Source organism: Podospora bellae-mahoneyi (genome assembly GCF_035222275.1).
Source record: "Podospora bellae-mahoneyi strain CBS 112042 chromosome 1 map unlocalized CBS112042p_1, whole genome shotgun sequence".
NCBI classification, from domain to species: domain Eukaryota; kingdom Fungi; phylum Ascomycota; class Sordariomycetes; order Sordariales; family Podosporaceae; genus Podospora; species Podospora bellae-mahoneyi.
In genome coordinates, this window is record NW_026946359.1 from 4,508,030 (window position 1) to 4,523,324 (window position 15,295).

The 15,295-nt window shown below is 52.0% G+C and overlaps 7 protein-coding genes across 7 annotated transcripts; 3 read left to right on the top strand and 4 right to left on the bottom strand.

Annotated features, from left to right (window-relative positions):
* Positions 1–91: 91 nt before the first annotated feature.
* On the bottom strand, positions 92–2,067 carry vps26 (Vacuolar protein sorting-associated protein 26). The gene is made up of 5 exons (XM_062874631.1): positions 1,350–2,067; positions 812–1,284; positions 605–746; positions 430–547; positions 92–351 (listed from the first exon to the last, which is right to left on the bottom strand). The coding sequence occupies exons 1-5, from the start codon at positions 1,564–1,566 to the stop codon at positions 321–323; spliced, it is 981 nt and encodes a 326-aa protein (XP_062737794.1). The 5' UTR covers positions 1,567–2,067; the 3' UTR covers positions 92–320.
* Positions 2,068–2,691: 624 nt separating this feature from the next.
* On the top strand, positions 2,692–4,485 carry RPL9B (60S ribosomal protein L9B). Its single transcript, XM_062874630.1, has 5 exons — positions 2,692–3,000; positions 3,227–3,274; positions 3,383–3,638; positions 3,754–3,931; positions 4,024–4,485. The coding sequence occupies exons 1-5, from the start codon at positions 2,955–2,957 to the stop codon at positions 4,072–4,074; spliced, it is 579 nt and encodes a 192-aa protein (XP_062737795.1). The 5' UTR covers positions 2,692–2,954; the 3' UTR covers positions 4,075–4,485.
* A 456-nt stretch (positions 4,486–4,941) lies between these two features.
* Positions 4,942–6,585, bottom strand: QC761_113530 (uncharacterized protein; the record flags this gene model as incomplete). Its single annotated transcript, XM_062874629.1, has 2 exons — positions 4,942–5,506; positions 5,571–6,585. The coding sequence occupies 2 exons, from the start codon at positions 6,583–6,585 to the stop codon at positions 5,361–5,363; spliced, it is 1,161 nt and encodes a 386-aa protein (XP_062737796.1). The 3' UTR covers positions 4,942–5,360.
* A 621-nt stretch (positions 6,586–7,206) lies between these two features.
* QC761_0015020 (uncharacterized protein) lies at positions 7,207–7,692 on the bottom strand (the record flags this gene model as incomplete). Its single annotated transcript, XM_062871980.1, is given in 2 exon segments — positions 7,207–7,357; positions 7,375–7,692. The coding sequence occupies 2 exon segments, from the start codon at positions 7,413–7,415 to the stop codon at positions 7,207–7,209; spliced, it is 192 nt and encodes a 63-aa protein (XP_062737797.1). The 5' UTR covers positions 7,416–7,692.
* A 329-nt stretch (positions 7,693–8,021) lies between these two features.
* VMA13 (H(+)-transporting V1 sector ATPase subunit H) lies at positions 8,022–9,820 on the top strand (the record flags this gene model as incomplete). Its single annotated transcript, XM_062874628.1, has 3 exons — positions 8,022–8,444; positions 8,624–9,152; positions 9,205–9,820. Exons 1-3 carry the CDS (start codon positions 8,150–8,152, stop codon positions 9,818–9,820), a joined length of 1,440 nt encoding a protein of 479 aa, XP_062737798.1. The 5' UTR covers positions 8,022–8,149.
* Positions 9,821–10,212: 392 nt separating this feature from the next.
* On the top strand, positions 10,213–10,892 carry QC761_113510 (uncharacterized protein; the record flags this gene model as incomplete). The annotated part of the gene is made up of 3 exons (XM_062874627.1): positions 10,213–10,224; positions 10,322–10,386; positions 10,573–10,892. 3 exons carry the CDS (start codon positions 10,213–10,215, stop codon positions 10,790–10,792), a joined length of 297 nt encoding a protein of 98 aa, XP_062737799.1. The 3' UTR covers positions 10,793–10,892.
* Positions 10,893–11,243: 351 nt separating this feature from the next.
* QC761_113500 (uncharacterized protein) lies at positions 11,244–14,965 on the bottom strand (the record flags this gene model as incomplete). Its single annotated transcript, XM_062874626.1, has 3 exons — positions 11,244–11,414; positions 11,451–12,749; positions 12,806–14,965. The coding sequence occupies 3 exons, from the start codon at positions 14,963–14,965 to the stop codon at positions 11,244–11,246; spliced, it is 3,630 nt and encodes a 1,209-aa protein (XP_062737800.1).
* Positions 14,966–15,295: the final 330 nt, after the last annotated feature.

The following is a 15,295-nucleotide window of genomic DNA, read 5'->3' on the forward strand; positions in this document are numbered from 1 at the left end:
TTTTGTAGTAGGGGTTTTGTTTCTTTCATTTTAAAGCTTTTTGAGGAGAATCAAAAATTGGGAGATGCCTTTTTTGTTGCCATTGTCAAAAGGCTATCCCCATTTTGCGCTTCTGCTTGTGTACACTCGGTGACCATAAGCGAACAACTACTTGGGAGGAAATCCTTGGCTGACATTGAAGACAAGACAACCCCTTTATTTTAAACCCAAAAAAACGCCCTGCCCAATGCTGGAGAAAATTATCAAACATAAGCTTTATACAGCCAAATTCGCTAACAGAAACAAGAATCTCCTCGCTGTCACAAAAAAAAAGCCCTCTCTCAATCCGAACTGGCCCCTTCCTTCCTTTTCCTGAACCCACAAAGCTGTCAGCAAAGGATGCCTCTCATCACCGCCATGGCCACCGCCGACAAGTCCTGACCAACTTACGCCGGCACAGTGGTAATTCTATCCTCTGTTGGGGCTGGTAGGCCATCTGGCCCGTTGGTGAGTTCCGGGGCTTGACGATACAGGATGATCTCTGATTGCTTGAAATATCTCCTCGCGTCTACCAAGTTGTTAGAAGACCAGTCACATTGTGAGTCGTAGCGAGAAAGCTGCTTACCTTCGTCAATAAGGACGAGACTGAGGTAGTATCTCGTGGAGAACTTCTTGTTGACATCTCTGAACGTTGGTGTTAGGTCAAACCCGCCCAGGAACAGCCTGATAGGTATCGTTTCTCCTCTTGATGGCGACCCGTCCATGATCTAAGGCTGTTAGCTGTCAAAGTCCTATTTTACAAATGTGAGTAAGGAGTATGCAAATAGCCTACTTCGAACCGAACCAGCGTCTCACTCTCGTTATATTGGTTAGGCGCCGCTCCCGTCGTCTCTCGGCGGATGATGCTCAACTCCATGTGTTTAATCTTTAGGCGCACGAGCAAGAAGTAGATGCGCCCCACAATCACATCCTTGAGGTGGTACTTGCTCTTGCTGTACTCAAACTCGATGTGCAGGCAGTCCTCGATACCAACGTCCATCTTGATGCTGCTGTTCATCTCGGGGGGGATGCGATAACTGTAGACCCAAATGTCCTTTTCGCGAATGACGTCGGCCATGCGACGGGATACCGTGACGCGGACAAAGTAGCGCAGCTTGACGTTGATGCCGTTGTAAGACTCGTACTGCTTCTCGACATTCTTGAAGTTGAAGTCGAAGGTCTGTGGGTGTTGGAGTTCGCCTGGGGCGGCGAGTTCTTGGACGAGGGAGAGGAATTCGTAGTGGTTGCCACGGTCGAAGAACATCTCTATTTGTCGCAATGGGGTTAGAGTTTGGGATTTGGAGGGAACTGGAGGACATGGGGGCGCATACCGATTGTGCCGATGAACTGGACCTTGATGCCTGTGTGCTCTAGCCGCTTGCCATCTTTTGGCCGTATTGTGATGGCGCCTTTGACGGATTCGCCGTCGTTGTACAAGGGTGCCTTCTCCCGTCGGTTCTTATCAAGCTTGACATCGACCATTGACCTCTCGTCGGCATCTTCTAGCACTATGTCGATATCGACGGGGGTTGCAAAGAAGTACGACATGATGGGCTTGTATTCGTTCCTCTAAAGTTGTTGCCCTATTGTTTGTGTCTGGTTGTATGATATGATGTGTCGTCGTGGAGTCGGATGTATGTGGAGCTGGACTGCTGGGATGGGTGGACACTGATAGCGGCGGCTCAATTGTTGAGGAAGAAGGAACTGCAGAGCCCGAGGTTTTTGATATGTTTGTTATGTGTTATTTACACAGGGAGTTACAAGGCTGAGACCGCAAGTTCGAATAACTTGTAACTTGAACTGTGTTGCGCCGTCGTTGTTCCTGTGATGTCTGGAGTTGCGAGCTGTCGGTGCGGGCAGGAAGCACTGCGCGCGGTACGGGAGAGCTCCAGATAGTGGGTGGGGCTCTATGCTTCGTCGGCCAATGACGTCCATCGACTGCAAGCTTGGCTTTGCCGTCCTCCTGGCAAGTTGATATCGGTACTCTACGTAAACATGTGTCCAAGATCAAAAAAGGACAAGTTAAATAACCGGTATTAAGTATATAAGAGTCTCATTTGATGTTCAATGGATCAATGCTTCGGTGAACTGAATAAAGCCTTGTGTGATGAAAGTTGGAATTTCATCAGCCGTTCTTACATGGCACCTCGTCGACTACATGTGCATTGGGGATTGCAAAACCATCAAAATAGTCTAGTGAAGTAGCTTAGAGACTGAGACTTGCAACTAGACACATTGAGAGTCCCCAAGTCTTTTAAGTACACAAAATTCCTACGGCATCAAACTCTAGGGTGGGCAAAGAGATGGTTGATGGCCTTCTTGATCAGTGAGAAGTGAGACACCTTCGACATATCCATGTATAACGCAGCTCAAGGCCCGGGTTCCCATATAAAATAAAGAGCTGAATCAGTATAGAGAGCTGAGAACAAGCACCTGCGAAGTCCTAACATAGGACAACAAGTGGTATCTCTTTTCAGGCCTATATTCATGGCAGATGTGATGTCAAACCCCCCAGGAGTTGCTCAGAATCAACTTCATGTGAAGAATGTGGCCGAAAGTAACCTGTACGGGGCTCGGTTGAAATGTACCGCGTTGTATTTCCCTCTTTTGCTTCGAAACGTCTTCTGCAATCCACCCAGGCTTGACGTTGATGTTTTGCTGGTGGTGAGGGGTGAAATTCACTTGCGGCAGGCGACAGAAGAAGACGCACAGGCCAGAATATACCCCACATTGCTCCAGCCTCCCCACTTTGGACCAATCGCAGGAGCGCTTGGACCTCTGCCCTAACAGAAGCTGGAGGCTTAACCGGCGCACAACTTGAATTATTCCGGGTCCCAAAATCGTGTGTGGTTTTTTTCGGGCTTGTAACTGACCTCCGTCCACCTTGACGACGAGAAATCAACTTGCCTCCTCACTAACCCAACAGCACCGCAGCCATGCGTTACATCCACAGTGAGGAGACCATCGAGGTCCCGGAGAACGGTACGTGTGCAGTGCTGTCGAAATGAATCCATTGCGTCCCGCCCGGTCAAAAGAAGGATGAACTTTGGGCGCCATCATTTCGAATTACCAACGACGACGACGATGACGAGACTCGACGGTTTTTGTAGCCAGCGATTATTGGGACGATTCGATCGATATCGGGCGGGATTGCTTGGGATTTTGTCAATGGAAGCAAGGGCAATTGCTGACGGATTTTGCGATACAGTCAAGATCTCCATCAAGTCGAGACTTGTAACGGTTGAGGGCCCCCGTGGTAAGTAGAAACTCACAATCCTCACCTTGGAGCCGGGAACAGCTTCGGACAATGCGGCTGTCCCGTTCTGGCGAGAAACAGTAACCTAACAATGCGCTCCTACAACAGGCAAGCTCACCAAGGACCTAAGCCACATCGCCGTCAACTTCTCCGTCATCAAGAAGGGCGTTATTAGCCTCGAGATCCACCATGGCAACCGCAAGAACGTTGCCGCTCTCCGCACCGTCCGCACCCTTATCAACAACTTGATCATCGGTGTCACCAAGGGTTTCAAGTACAAGATGCGTTACGTCTATGCCCATTTCCCCATCAACGTCAACCTTGACGTCAACAAGGAGACTGGCAACCACGTCGTCGAGATCCGGTATGTTACGAACGAATGTGCAGCCCCAGGATGGCAGAGTGTGGGAGATGTGACGAACACTTGGAACTTGGGAACATGGGAGAAGAATTTGGGCTGACGAGTGGGTGTGTTACAGCAACTTCGTCGGTGAGAAGCTCGTCCGCACTGTCGTGATGCAGCCCGGTGTTGAGGTTGAGGCCTCCAAGGCTCAGAAGGATGAGCTCATCCTCCAGGGTAACTCCCTCGAGGCTGTTTCCCAGAGCGCCGCCGATATCCAGCAGATCTGCAGAGTGCGGAACAAGGATATCCGTAAGGTGTGTGAAGGCCCCAGCTACGGTGGACCAACAGCCACTTTGCTACAGTGCTACGAGGAAGATAAGGTTTATGGTGCTAACACTGCTTCTAGTTCTTGGACGGTATCTACGTTTCCGAGAAGGGCAACGTTGAGGAGGAGTAAAGAAAATGACCACGGGTTTCTTTGTGCTTTATGGGGTTACACCGGAGTGGCAAGGGGTCATGGGCATTTGCATATTTCTTGTAGCGTAAAAAAACGCTGCTGGCAAAATGGGCAACCTCCTTCTCAACCAAACGGGTTTTGCGGTGTGCATACCAATATCACGTCTTCGAGGTCACGCCTGTTTTTTCTCGAGCTAATGATGACGATTTGCTCTCGCCTGTATTTGGGCGATGATGATACCCAGAGCAGACTGGTGATTCAGTTATCACGGGCGGAGCCAAGGTGTTTCTCGTGGGAAAAGCATGTGTCAATTACTCCCGGACGGAAAATGAATTTGGAAGTAACAAGCAAGTCAAACTACTGCGTGTTTCTAACCTCTGATATTTGATATATGAGCATGGTGACTTTATGGGACCCCCTTTTGTCGTTGATATCGCGTCTAGACAATTCCAGCTTGGAGTAATAGCAGGTCCAGAGAGCACTACATGGACTCTGGGGGCATCGGCAAGATTACATGGATTGATTGATTCCATGAGAGGCGCCAGCTACCATCCAGGTCTTTAGTTTGGCAGTGTTGCTTTCGTCAACTTTAGATCACCACGCTCCATCGTTGCCAAAAGCCTGGCTTATCCCCGCACTTGGTAGCGTTATGATGTATATATAGTTCAGACTCTTCAGGTGGAGAGACAATGCGGCCAGGGACGAAGTTATTCGGATGGTTTGCTATACTAAAAAAATACCAAAGAGAAAGTACAACCGTAGGACCAGTTACATTTATCTCTCGTTTACATTCACTCAACACATTCAGCGGGCTCGTTATACAGATATCAGAATTCACATGATCTCATTTTCATTTCTTCAGTTCCTCTACACAACTTCATACCACATCTCCATTCCCTGAGCAAAGCCCCCTCCCTTTCCCTCTCGCATGGCTTGCTTGCTTCTCGACAACGCCCAAAACGCCAGTGCTGAATATAAGCCACCCCATCGTCCCATACCATACCAAAAAAAGGGTCAGTTTCAAAAATCACACACAAATAAAGCCAAAACTCTATATCCCCAGCGTAGAACAAACAAAAATTGCAAGAGTAAAACACAGGTGCCGAAGGGGCAAAATGGGGCGATGTGTGTGTGTGTGTGCAAGGGGCTTAATATGTACAAGTCGACTTCGTGTTGCTCGTCGGAAAGAAAAAAAGATCCATTAGGGTTGTGTTTATTTTTCTCCCTTGAATCTCTGAAAAGATGGCAAGGGTAAAAATCGGAGGTCATGAGAATAAACTCAATCATTACCGCGGGGGAGACCTCCTTGGTGATCTGGCCGACCTCGCCGACGGGGCGCGGGATACACGTGTCGTGGTCGTCCTCGTTACCCTGCTCCCTTGCCTGCTATGGCGGTGGGATCGGCGGGTTCGTCTGTCGCTGCTGAGGGAGCCTGGTTGGGGTTGTTAGTGATTCATTTGTAAATGGTGTGGAGGGGGGACAGGGAGAAAACGTACTAGGACTATCGTTTGTGTAAACATCAGAGTAGTAGCTGCTGCTGATATCACTCCTGCTCTTGACCGGGGCTCTCTTCTTCTTATCCTTCTTCAATCCGAGCAGCAACGCAAGAGTGCCAAGCGCGGCTCCCATCCCCAACAGGCCAGCGCCGCTCTTCTTATCCTTTCGCGATGATACTGTGCTAGGTCGGCCGCCATACCACGAACCGTGGTTGGTGCGCCCGGCGTGCGAGGATCCGCGGCGGGTGTAGCGCTCTTCCTCGATGATGGTCTCCTTTGTTCTCTTGTCCTTCTTGCCGAACCCAAGAATGGCCATGACACCGTGCCAAAGACCCCTGACGATGCAGCAAGCGCAGATGGCGAGGAGAAGGGCGACACCGGCGATGGAGCCAATGACGATACCGGCGATGGCACCAGGGCTCAAGCCACCGGCTGTACCGCCCTCCACTGGTTCCGCGTCATCCCCCGTCTGAATAGCTCCACCAGCCGAGTTTGTCGTTGTCGCGGTGCCGCTAGTAACGCGAAATGGCGCGCTGAACTGGGTGGTGACGGTTTGCACGGCAGTGTTGGTGTTTGTCACGATAACCACGCCTCCGGGGCCAGCACCGGGGTTGGCCATACACTGCCCTGCGTGTTGGCAGTATTGCCAAGAGTCGCAGCAGATCGAGCCGCAGGCAATCCACCCGCTGCCGGCCTCGGGAATGCAGTCGGCGCCGCTGACACCGGTCGCAGCTGGAATGACGGATTGCCATGTTTTGGTATAAGTCTTGGTCTCAGTCCAGGTTGTCGTGTACCAGGCCACTCCACCGCCTGCTCCCGCAGCCGGTGTGCAGGCTGCTATCCCGTTGTTGGTGACGCATGCTGAGTTGGTGTCGCAGCAGTACTGGTTTTGGTAACCGCATGGTACTGGGCAGCCGTCGCGCTGAACGAGATAGCCATAACCAGCGGCGTATAAACCATTGTTGAAGGGGATCGCAGCGGCCGAGCCGGCTAGGAAAAGCCAGAGCCGCAACATTTTGGAGAGCGAGCTGAGAGACTGTCTCGGGAAGTTTGGTCGCTTGATGTGTGTTCTGGTGAAGATGACCGCAAAAGTGATTGAAAGCCCGCCGGAGCGGTGAGATGGCGCCGATAGCTTGTGAAGCCGGGAAAAATTCTTAGTGTTGAAGCGATCCTGCTCGGCGCAATCCAATGAATGACAATTTGCCAAATCATAAAGTCGTGGATGTCGTGTAAAACAGCTTTTTCGCCCGTGATCCTCCTGTCCGTTTGGGGGTCTGAGTTCGGCAGCGAGATGCGTGTAAGTCGACTCTTGGTGACAGACCCGCTCAAGATAGCTTGCGATAACACCTTGAACGGAGCTTCAAAGCATCTCTCTTGTCAATGGTGTGGTGAGACAGTGCAAGATGCAAAAGAAGGAAAAATTCCAGGGGAAAAAATGCTTAGAACTTGGGGAAACGGACTGGGAGGAAAACCGGGCGGGGAATGCAGTTTGGCGGGATTTATTGCAAAAGTCGCGAATTGGAAATGGCTGGGTGAGGTGACGGTGGTCGGGCTCAGTGTGGGCTGCGTTCCCAACCTCCCCGCGAACCGAAGCTGTCACGACCAATCCACCCACTGTCACCCAGCCTCTCGGTTTTCACGCCCACCTCTCGTCATCTTTCTTTCCCCTTGCACCCTTGGTTGGACCTGACCCATCGTTTTGTAACGGATCCTTCTTCCCCTTCCCCCTCCTTTCTGCATCGTGTTCAGGGTCCTTCTTCTTTTGCACAAGCGTTTTCTCGGCCGATCTAGATCTTTGACCTACGACAGCGCCTCGGTCCTGTAGGTCCGGCTCGGGTGTTGCATGGACGGGGGAATATGCGTGAGTGAGCTGGCAGCCCGCAGGAGGTGCCTGTACCTGTCCAGCGGTCAAACAGCCCCAATCCATGTCCGACAGACAGGAGCCGGTTTGGCTTGTTGCCCTGCTTTTTTAGAGCTCCCCTTTCCGTGCCCCTTTAGATGGTGACGTCCACTGTTTACCACTCAGGCCCCGCCATCTTGGCTCACTGGACGATTATCACTTATCGCCATGATCCTTGCAACATCCCGTTGCGCGCGCATCTGCAAGACCCCGTCCCCAACATATTCGATTTACTAGACACGTGATGTATGAGTGAGTGACGCCGTATAATACCTCTGCGGTATATCAACGACTTGGAAATCCCACTTATGAGAGAACTGTTATATACCTGTCAGGTTGGCCAAGCTGAGAACAGGATTTGGATATCCTGGATTTGTACGGAGCAGGTAGACAATTTTTAATAAAGGTTGGCGCCAGTTTGCTTCTCGTAAAGATAGTAGCAATTAAAAGGCCTGCTGCCTTGACAGGATGGAGTGTTTGGCGTTGGTTCGGTTGACGGCGCGGACAGCTGCAAGAGAGACGTCCACGCCTCACCCAGAAACGCCAAGCCCACTGGCGCAGTTACGTAACTTGGGTTGGCCCGCTCCCAGCTGCTGAGAGCTTCATGCCAACCTCGAAGTCCAAGCTCCCACATTGACATTCCCGACTTCACCATTTGATACCCACGGTTGCCTGCACCATGTCGCTCGATCCACCGACGTATCTGGCCTCGCTGCAAAGCAACATCCGTCAGCGACCGATTCCCTGGGATGGCGCCGTGCGCGCGGGAACCCTGACCGAGGAGCAGCTCGCTCGCATCCGCTCCGTCGATAAGGTCAAGAAAGACGTGCGTAAACAGACAATCGAGTCCGATCTGGAGGGATATAGCGCCCTGTTTGTGGGAGGATCAGGGAAGAAGAGTGTGTTGGAATTGGCCACCAAGCGCCAGGATGTGGTCCAGTATATCCTCGTCCTCCTGAACGACCTCCTCACAAGTATGTCGTCCTTTCCCACGCCGAGCCATCACAGCTTCCCATGTGGAATCTGATGGCCCCTTCTTTCCGTGGCAGAAAGCAACTCCTCCAGGACGATACCCGACATGGATTCTGTCATCTTTCAGAACTGTACCCTGTATTGCAAAGTGCTCTAGCTAACCTAGAATCCATCTTGCTAGCCGTCCCCTCGCTCTCCAAAGCACTTGCTAAGACTGGCGATCCCTACCAACATTTCATTCCTCTTCTCGGCCACAGAACTGTAACCGACGATCCGATCCCGCTTCTGACCTCGACTGTGCTCGTCAGTCTCATGGCTGGTTCCAGAGACGAGTCCCAGGCCGCCTCCAAGGCCCTCCCCCTCATCTACAGTTATCTCTCGTCCCTCACAACGAATTCCGACCCAGGTCTTCAGGATATCGGTGTGCAAGAGTACTCATCACTTTTGTATGGTCGTGTTCCCAGGGCGCAGTTCTGGGAGCAGCGGAGCGAGACTGTGGCCCCCCTGGTAAAGATTCTACGAGCGGCAGCGGGTATTGGCAGCGGTGGTGACGCCACGGCCAGCCTCTGGAGTGGGACAACGAATCCCTCTAGAAGCGGCTTTGAGGGCTCTCTCGGTGGAGGGGTCGGTCTTCAGTTGCTTTACCATGTGCTGTTAGTCATCTGGCAGCTCAGCTTTGAGGCTGCAGATATTGGCGACGATCTCAACAAGTAAGGCGATGCCTGTTTGTCACATGTTATTCGGTAGTGCTAACTGACCCAGGGAATACGACTTCATCGCTCTTTACACCCAGCTTCTCCGACTCTCCCCCAAGGAGAAGACCACCCGTCTACTCCTCTCCACCCTCCTCAACATCCTCACCGCTAATCAAAACACGCTGCTTGCCATCGCAGTGCTTGCCCGGCTCCCAACCCTTTTGGAGACCCTCAAAACGAGACAGTTCAACGACCCCGATCTGAGAGAAGATCTGGACCAGCTCCGCGAGTTGCTCGAGGAGTACACCAAAACCAAGACCACCTTTGACGAGTATGTAGGCGAAGTCAACTCTGGCCGTCTGCACTGGTCCCCACCCCACCGCAACACAGTTTTCTGGGCTGAGAACGCCCGCAAGATTCTAGACTACGAGAACGGCGCGCTTATCCGCAAGCTGGTGGATATCATGAAGCAGCCGTGGGAGGACGACAAGTCGGTGCTGGCGATTGCGTGCAATGATGTTGGGTATTTGGTGCGTGAGGTGCCCGAGAAGAGGGGCCAGCTGGAGAAACTTGGTTTAAAGACGAGGGTGATGGAGCTGATGGGGGAGGCGGACGAGAATGTACGGTGGGAAAGTTTGCGTGCCTTGGGTGGTTGGTTGCAGTACAGCTTTGATACGAAATAGGGGGAGGTTGAATTGTGGTGTATGTTCAGTTGAGGGCGAGCATTGGGCAACGGGGGTTTTTTAGACCGGCTTTTTTTAGCTTCATCATGAATGTACTGAATTCACCTGTATACCTGCCGTGTTTGTTTGTTTGTTGGTAGTCATCTCTGATTGACATGATAAGAGGGGTGAGTTGAAAGAAACGGGGGACATCCCTTATCTTATCGGAGCTCTCATCTGCATCCAAGTCATGTCTTGGCCGGTGACATCACTAGCCTCGCTTCCATTCTTTAATCGATTAGACATTGCTCTACACACCTAAATTGATTGAATTACTAGAATCTACATAGCAGTGTTGCTAGTAAAAGACGAAAAAGCAATCAGAAAAACAAGAGAAATCTAGATTTCTCAAAATGGTTAAAAGAGTAAGTTCGTCCCGTCTTATCATCTGGGCGTGAATGATGGAGGGGTCAGTCTCTCTCATATCAAAGGTCTGGCTAACACGATGATGATGGTTCTTAGGTTCGTTTCCTTGCTCATGGGGGGATGGTGCAAGGTTGGTTAATATACCATGTCGCCGGATTACTGTAGTAGATATTGTCTGGTTAACATGGTTATATCCTTTTTTTTTTTTTGAAATGAACAGGAGTTGGATTTCGGTATGTTTCTTTTTTTCTTTCTCGACTTGGCGTCCTCTTATCACACCCCCCCCGGTAGTGTCTGCTACAGAAAGATTTCGAATAGCTGGAAGCTGATATATACGTCCATGGTAGATACTTCACCCGCGGCCGCGCAGCCGAGCACAAGCTCACCGGCTGGGTCCGAAACACAGACAACAACCAGGTCGAGGGCGAGGCTCAGGGGGCGGAGGACGCCCTCTCCAAGTTCCTCAAAGAGGTGGACAAGGGACCGAGAGGCTCCCAGGTTGTCAAACTCGACAAGGAGGATCGGGATGTGGTGGAGGGAGAGGAGGGTTTTGAGATTCGTCGCTGATCAAAACAACTACAGCACCCCACCCACCCAATCTTGCGCGCCTATAGACGAGACCTATAGAGAGAGAGGGCAGAATGATCAAGACAACACCCAATTCAAAAGATCGGCCCACGCTTTATTGTTGTGTTTTGTGATGCTACTACTATCTTCATGTTTGCTACCGCTCACTGGACATCTCTCATCATTCGCTCCTCTTGTCTAAGTAACCCAGCCTCGTCTGTTCTTGTATATATATATAACTTCATTAACATCTCTTCTTCTTCCCCTTAAACTAACCTATATCCCACCATTGCCGCTCCCATTAACCAACCTGCCAACTTCTCTACCACGCTATGCCCGCCGAGTTCATCCATGTGACAAAAAACGCAATGCTTTCAAAAAACAATTATATCCTCCTTCATGTCTTCTACCAATACCTCAATGTTTCTCTCCTAACCCAACAAACATCCAACTACGCAAAAGTCATCTCAATCTCCTTCTCCTTCCCAAAATCATCGTCATCGTAGTCCGCCCAGGGATCCGCCAACGCGATATTCGGGAGGGTTTGCGAGCCTCTCAGTTCCGGGCGGGGTGGCTCATGACTATTGTTATTATTGATGCCGCTGTAGTCCATTCCCCTACTCTTTGACGTTGATGTTGTTGTTGTTGTTGTTGTTGTTGTTGTTGTTGTTGTTGTTGTTGTTGTTGTTGTTGTTATTGCCGCCGTCGTCGAGGAAGACTTGCGATCATCAATCCCAGTATCAAACGTCATTTGTATCCCATCATCATCGTCCCCAAATCCACCACCGCTACCATACGCCGGGTAATAGCCACTGTCTTGCTTGCTGCCGCCCACAGAGGTGCTAGAGTACCCCTGATACGCCGGTGGTGATGCCGCCGAGCGGTACTCATCCGATCCCCCATTCCTGCTCGGAGACCCAAACCCAGACGGAACAGCATCATAACTCTTGCTCTCCCTCAGACTGCCCCCCCTAGTCCGTGACGAATCCAGCTTCATAGGCGGCAGCGTACTCTTAATCTCCTTCACCTGCAGCACCTCCTCATCCACGCTCTGACCATTCTGCTTGCTGCTGGCCGCCTCCTTGGCCAGCTCGGCACGAATAGCGTCCACGTCAAACAACACTCCATGGTTATTCCCCTCCTTGTCCTCCGTCTTACCGCTAGACTTGGCACCACTCGTCTTGGAAGAATCCTCATACACCTCCCACTCCTGCTTCTGCAGCTTCTGCTTCCTTCCAAACAAGCTAAACCGACTCTTCTTCTCATTCGACTTCCCCTCCCTCTCCAGCTCTTTTCTTGCCTCCTCGATCTCATTGATGAGCTCGCGCTGCCGTTCCTGGTGGTTATCCGGGTCTGGGTCTTCGATTTCGGTGAACTCGTCGCTCTCCACCAACCACCCGCACTCACGAAGCAAACGTGGCATAGCGGTACGGTAATCCATATGTCCGACAACCCATTCAGACACATCCATGTTTTCAAGCCCAGGGATGCCCTCAATCGGCGCCAGCCCTGCGACGCGCCTGATGCCGCCGTTGGTCAGGCGGAACAGGTACCCAAGAATCCAGTCATTTCTGTTGTATCCGCTGACGAAGCGCCCTGACACCACCGAGCGAGCCCGCAGGTACTCGTCGGCGTTGACGACGATGGGGCTTCCAAACAGGTAGACATTTTGCACCAGGCCGAAGGCGCCCTTTTTGGCGAGCTCCTTCAAGCAAGAGAAGATGACGCGGCTGCCGAGAGAGTACCCGACCAGTGTCACGGGACGAGTACCCAAGTTGCGGTCAATGAGCGAATCTGCCAGAATGAGACCGGCCATGTTGGCACGGTCGAGAGACACGGTCCATGGGTTGTCGATCAGATAGGAGAGCTTGGTGAGAATGACAGGGATCTGGAGACCAGACATCAGGACTGCCAGGAAGGTGCTGGCAAGGACCTGCTGAAGACCTTGTGTGAGAGCCTACATCACCTGTGTCAGCAGAGATTTTCCCCCTCTCCTACTTTTGCTAAACATACCTCTGTTGCCAGAATGTTGATGGTGTCACCCATACTGGTCAACATTTCCGGCTCCCACAACACCGAGTATATATCACCCATGACTGGGTCGACAGTACTAAACGGCAACCGGACGTCGTCGACCTTGCCCGTCATCCATCCGGAGACAGTGACGATGAGGTTCACTCTCTTGTTGTTGTTCAGCGGTCTGTACTCGAAAGTCTTGACAGCTCCGGTTCTCCGGTTAGCAGCTCTGACACCAACAATGCTTCCCGACGCCGCTGCAGTCGACGTGATGATAGCAGCACCTCCGACGCCACTAAGAAACGCGGTTGTCCCACCGACACCAATCGCCGAAAACCCCGCTGCTAGACCGGCACCGATTATAGGAGCCGCCAATCCCGCAGATAACCCAATAATCAAGCCGCCGCCAACCGTAGCAAGGCCCATCATGGCATAGCGCTTTGTCAAAGCGCGCTGCCGACGATTTTCCATGTGCTCTGTTTCATCCCAGTTCTCCTTCTCAGCGCTCTGTTGCATTTCCAGCGCATCCGTCACCTTCTTCTCGAATCTGCAAATATCGAGCCAGCTGATTTCCAAGTCCTTCGCCACCCTTTCCAGCAGCACCCTGGCCCTCGAATCGTAGATGGAGTCCGCAATCAGCACAAGGAACAGATCACACAGAACCGTCCACCTGATGTCTATATCAATCTTTTGCGCCGTCGACATCTGAGAGGGCACCTGGACAGGCTCAGCGAGCTCCGATTCGTTGTTACTCGAGTACGGCGGTGGAGGTTCTGCAGTGTCGTCCGAGTTGGTGGTGACGAGCGAAGCAGCACGGGAAGGCCTCGAGCTGGTCGACGTCCATTTCTCCTTCTCCTCCGCCATTGGGTTCTTCACACGAGCGTTCGCCATCAAAACAGGCGTCAAGTCTGCTGGAATGACCCCATGGGCGCTCAACTGTTCAATCATGACCTGCTCATCCGAACTGATATCCATGTGCGAATACAGTCGAATCATTATCTTCTGGCTCCACATTTGCATGCTCTCTGCAGCCGTGGCGACATGCTTTTTGCTCTTGGACGAGACTCCGATAGACTCCTCCACTACCTTGACCATGGCTGAGAGCTCCAGTCTGGTAAGGCCTACATATGCGATTCTCTGACCCTCTGTCAGCAAATCCTTGGTGGCTTGCAACTGGCTGACAGCGTCGCGCTGGTTTTCCTCATCCTCCGTGATACTGGTTCCAGCGGCGTCGCGGCCTTGAAATAGGTACTGTGTGTTCTCGTCCATGCTAGTCGCAGATTCGGCATCGTCGTCCACCAAGACTTTGGTATACCCTTTGCCAGCTCCACCCAAATTGCCATAGCCGTATTTTTGGTCGTCATCCTCTTCGTGGTATTCCTTAGCGATGAGCCTGTTATCATCGTCGTAGATATCATACGGAGCATAGGCAGGCATGGTTTGCCACCCATCGTCGTCACCTTGTACCTTTTCAGGCTGCTTGGCAGTGAGCTGCTGATGCGAGTACTCTGAGGCTTCAGCGGGCATGTTAGCGACGCTCGACTTGTTCCTCTGGTGACCTTGTGGATTCTTGGTCTCCTGGACAGCCTGATCCACTGTTTCGTTCTTCGTCCTCTCTGAATCTACTTCTCCACCCTTGATAGCGGCAGGCTCGGAATCGAGTCCGGTGGAGGTTTGTGCTGGTGCTCCTGTTGGGGTCGCTTTGCTGCTCTGCTCCAACTCCTTTGAGAATGTGACCGACGATGCACCGGGTTCCTTTTTCTTTTCATCCACGCCCCCCCGCTGGGAAACAGCATCCTTGAACTCATCGTCGCTGCCTGATTCTTCCCCATTCCTAATGCCGTCCGACTTTGCTTTTGTGGACCCCGCAACAGCCTGACCTGCCTTCCCTCCATTCTCTATGCGCCACAGACCGTCATCTTGCACGGTTGTCGCGCCCATCTGTGGACTCTTGGATCCATTCGCACTTGTTGCGACATCCCCGCCATCGCTTCCCTCGCTCATTTCAACCGGTGGCGGGACATACTTTCTTATCGGCAATCCAAAGTCGTCGAGCTCGACAGCTGGTTTCGAAGCTGGCGGCGCATCTTTCATGGTCGTCGTTGGGGACGGGCCGTTCTGGTCGTTACCAGCCGAGGGCCCGTCAACTCCCGGCATGGCTGGTTCAGGGGGGCGGGTTAAACGGGTACAGAATCAAATCGTGATCGACGGGGATATTCGGAAGAGGAGTCGCAAACGCGTACAACTGCCAAAACTTGTGTACTTTTGGACACGTGAGAGGGTTGATCAGGGGTGTTGTGTGTTCTCGGTAGAACAAAGTCGTCTTTGTTTCAATCGGGAGCTGCGGGAGCGGACGGACGAGTCGAGGCAACTCAAGATGGGAGGTCAAGTTAAAGTTGCGCGCACCCTGAATTAGTGCCCGTTCATCAAACACAGGGGCTGACAGGGGGCCCTCTGGTCTTTTTTTTTCTTGATGACGGAACGGGG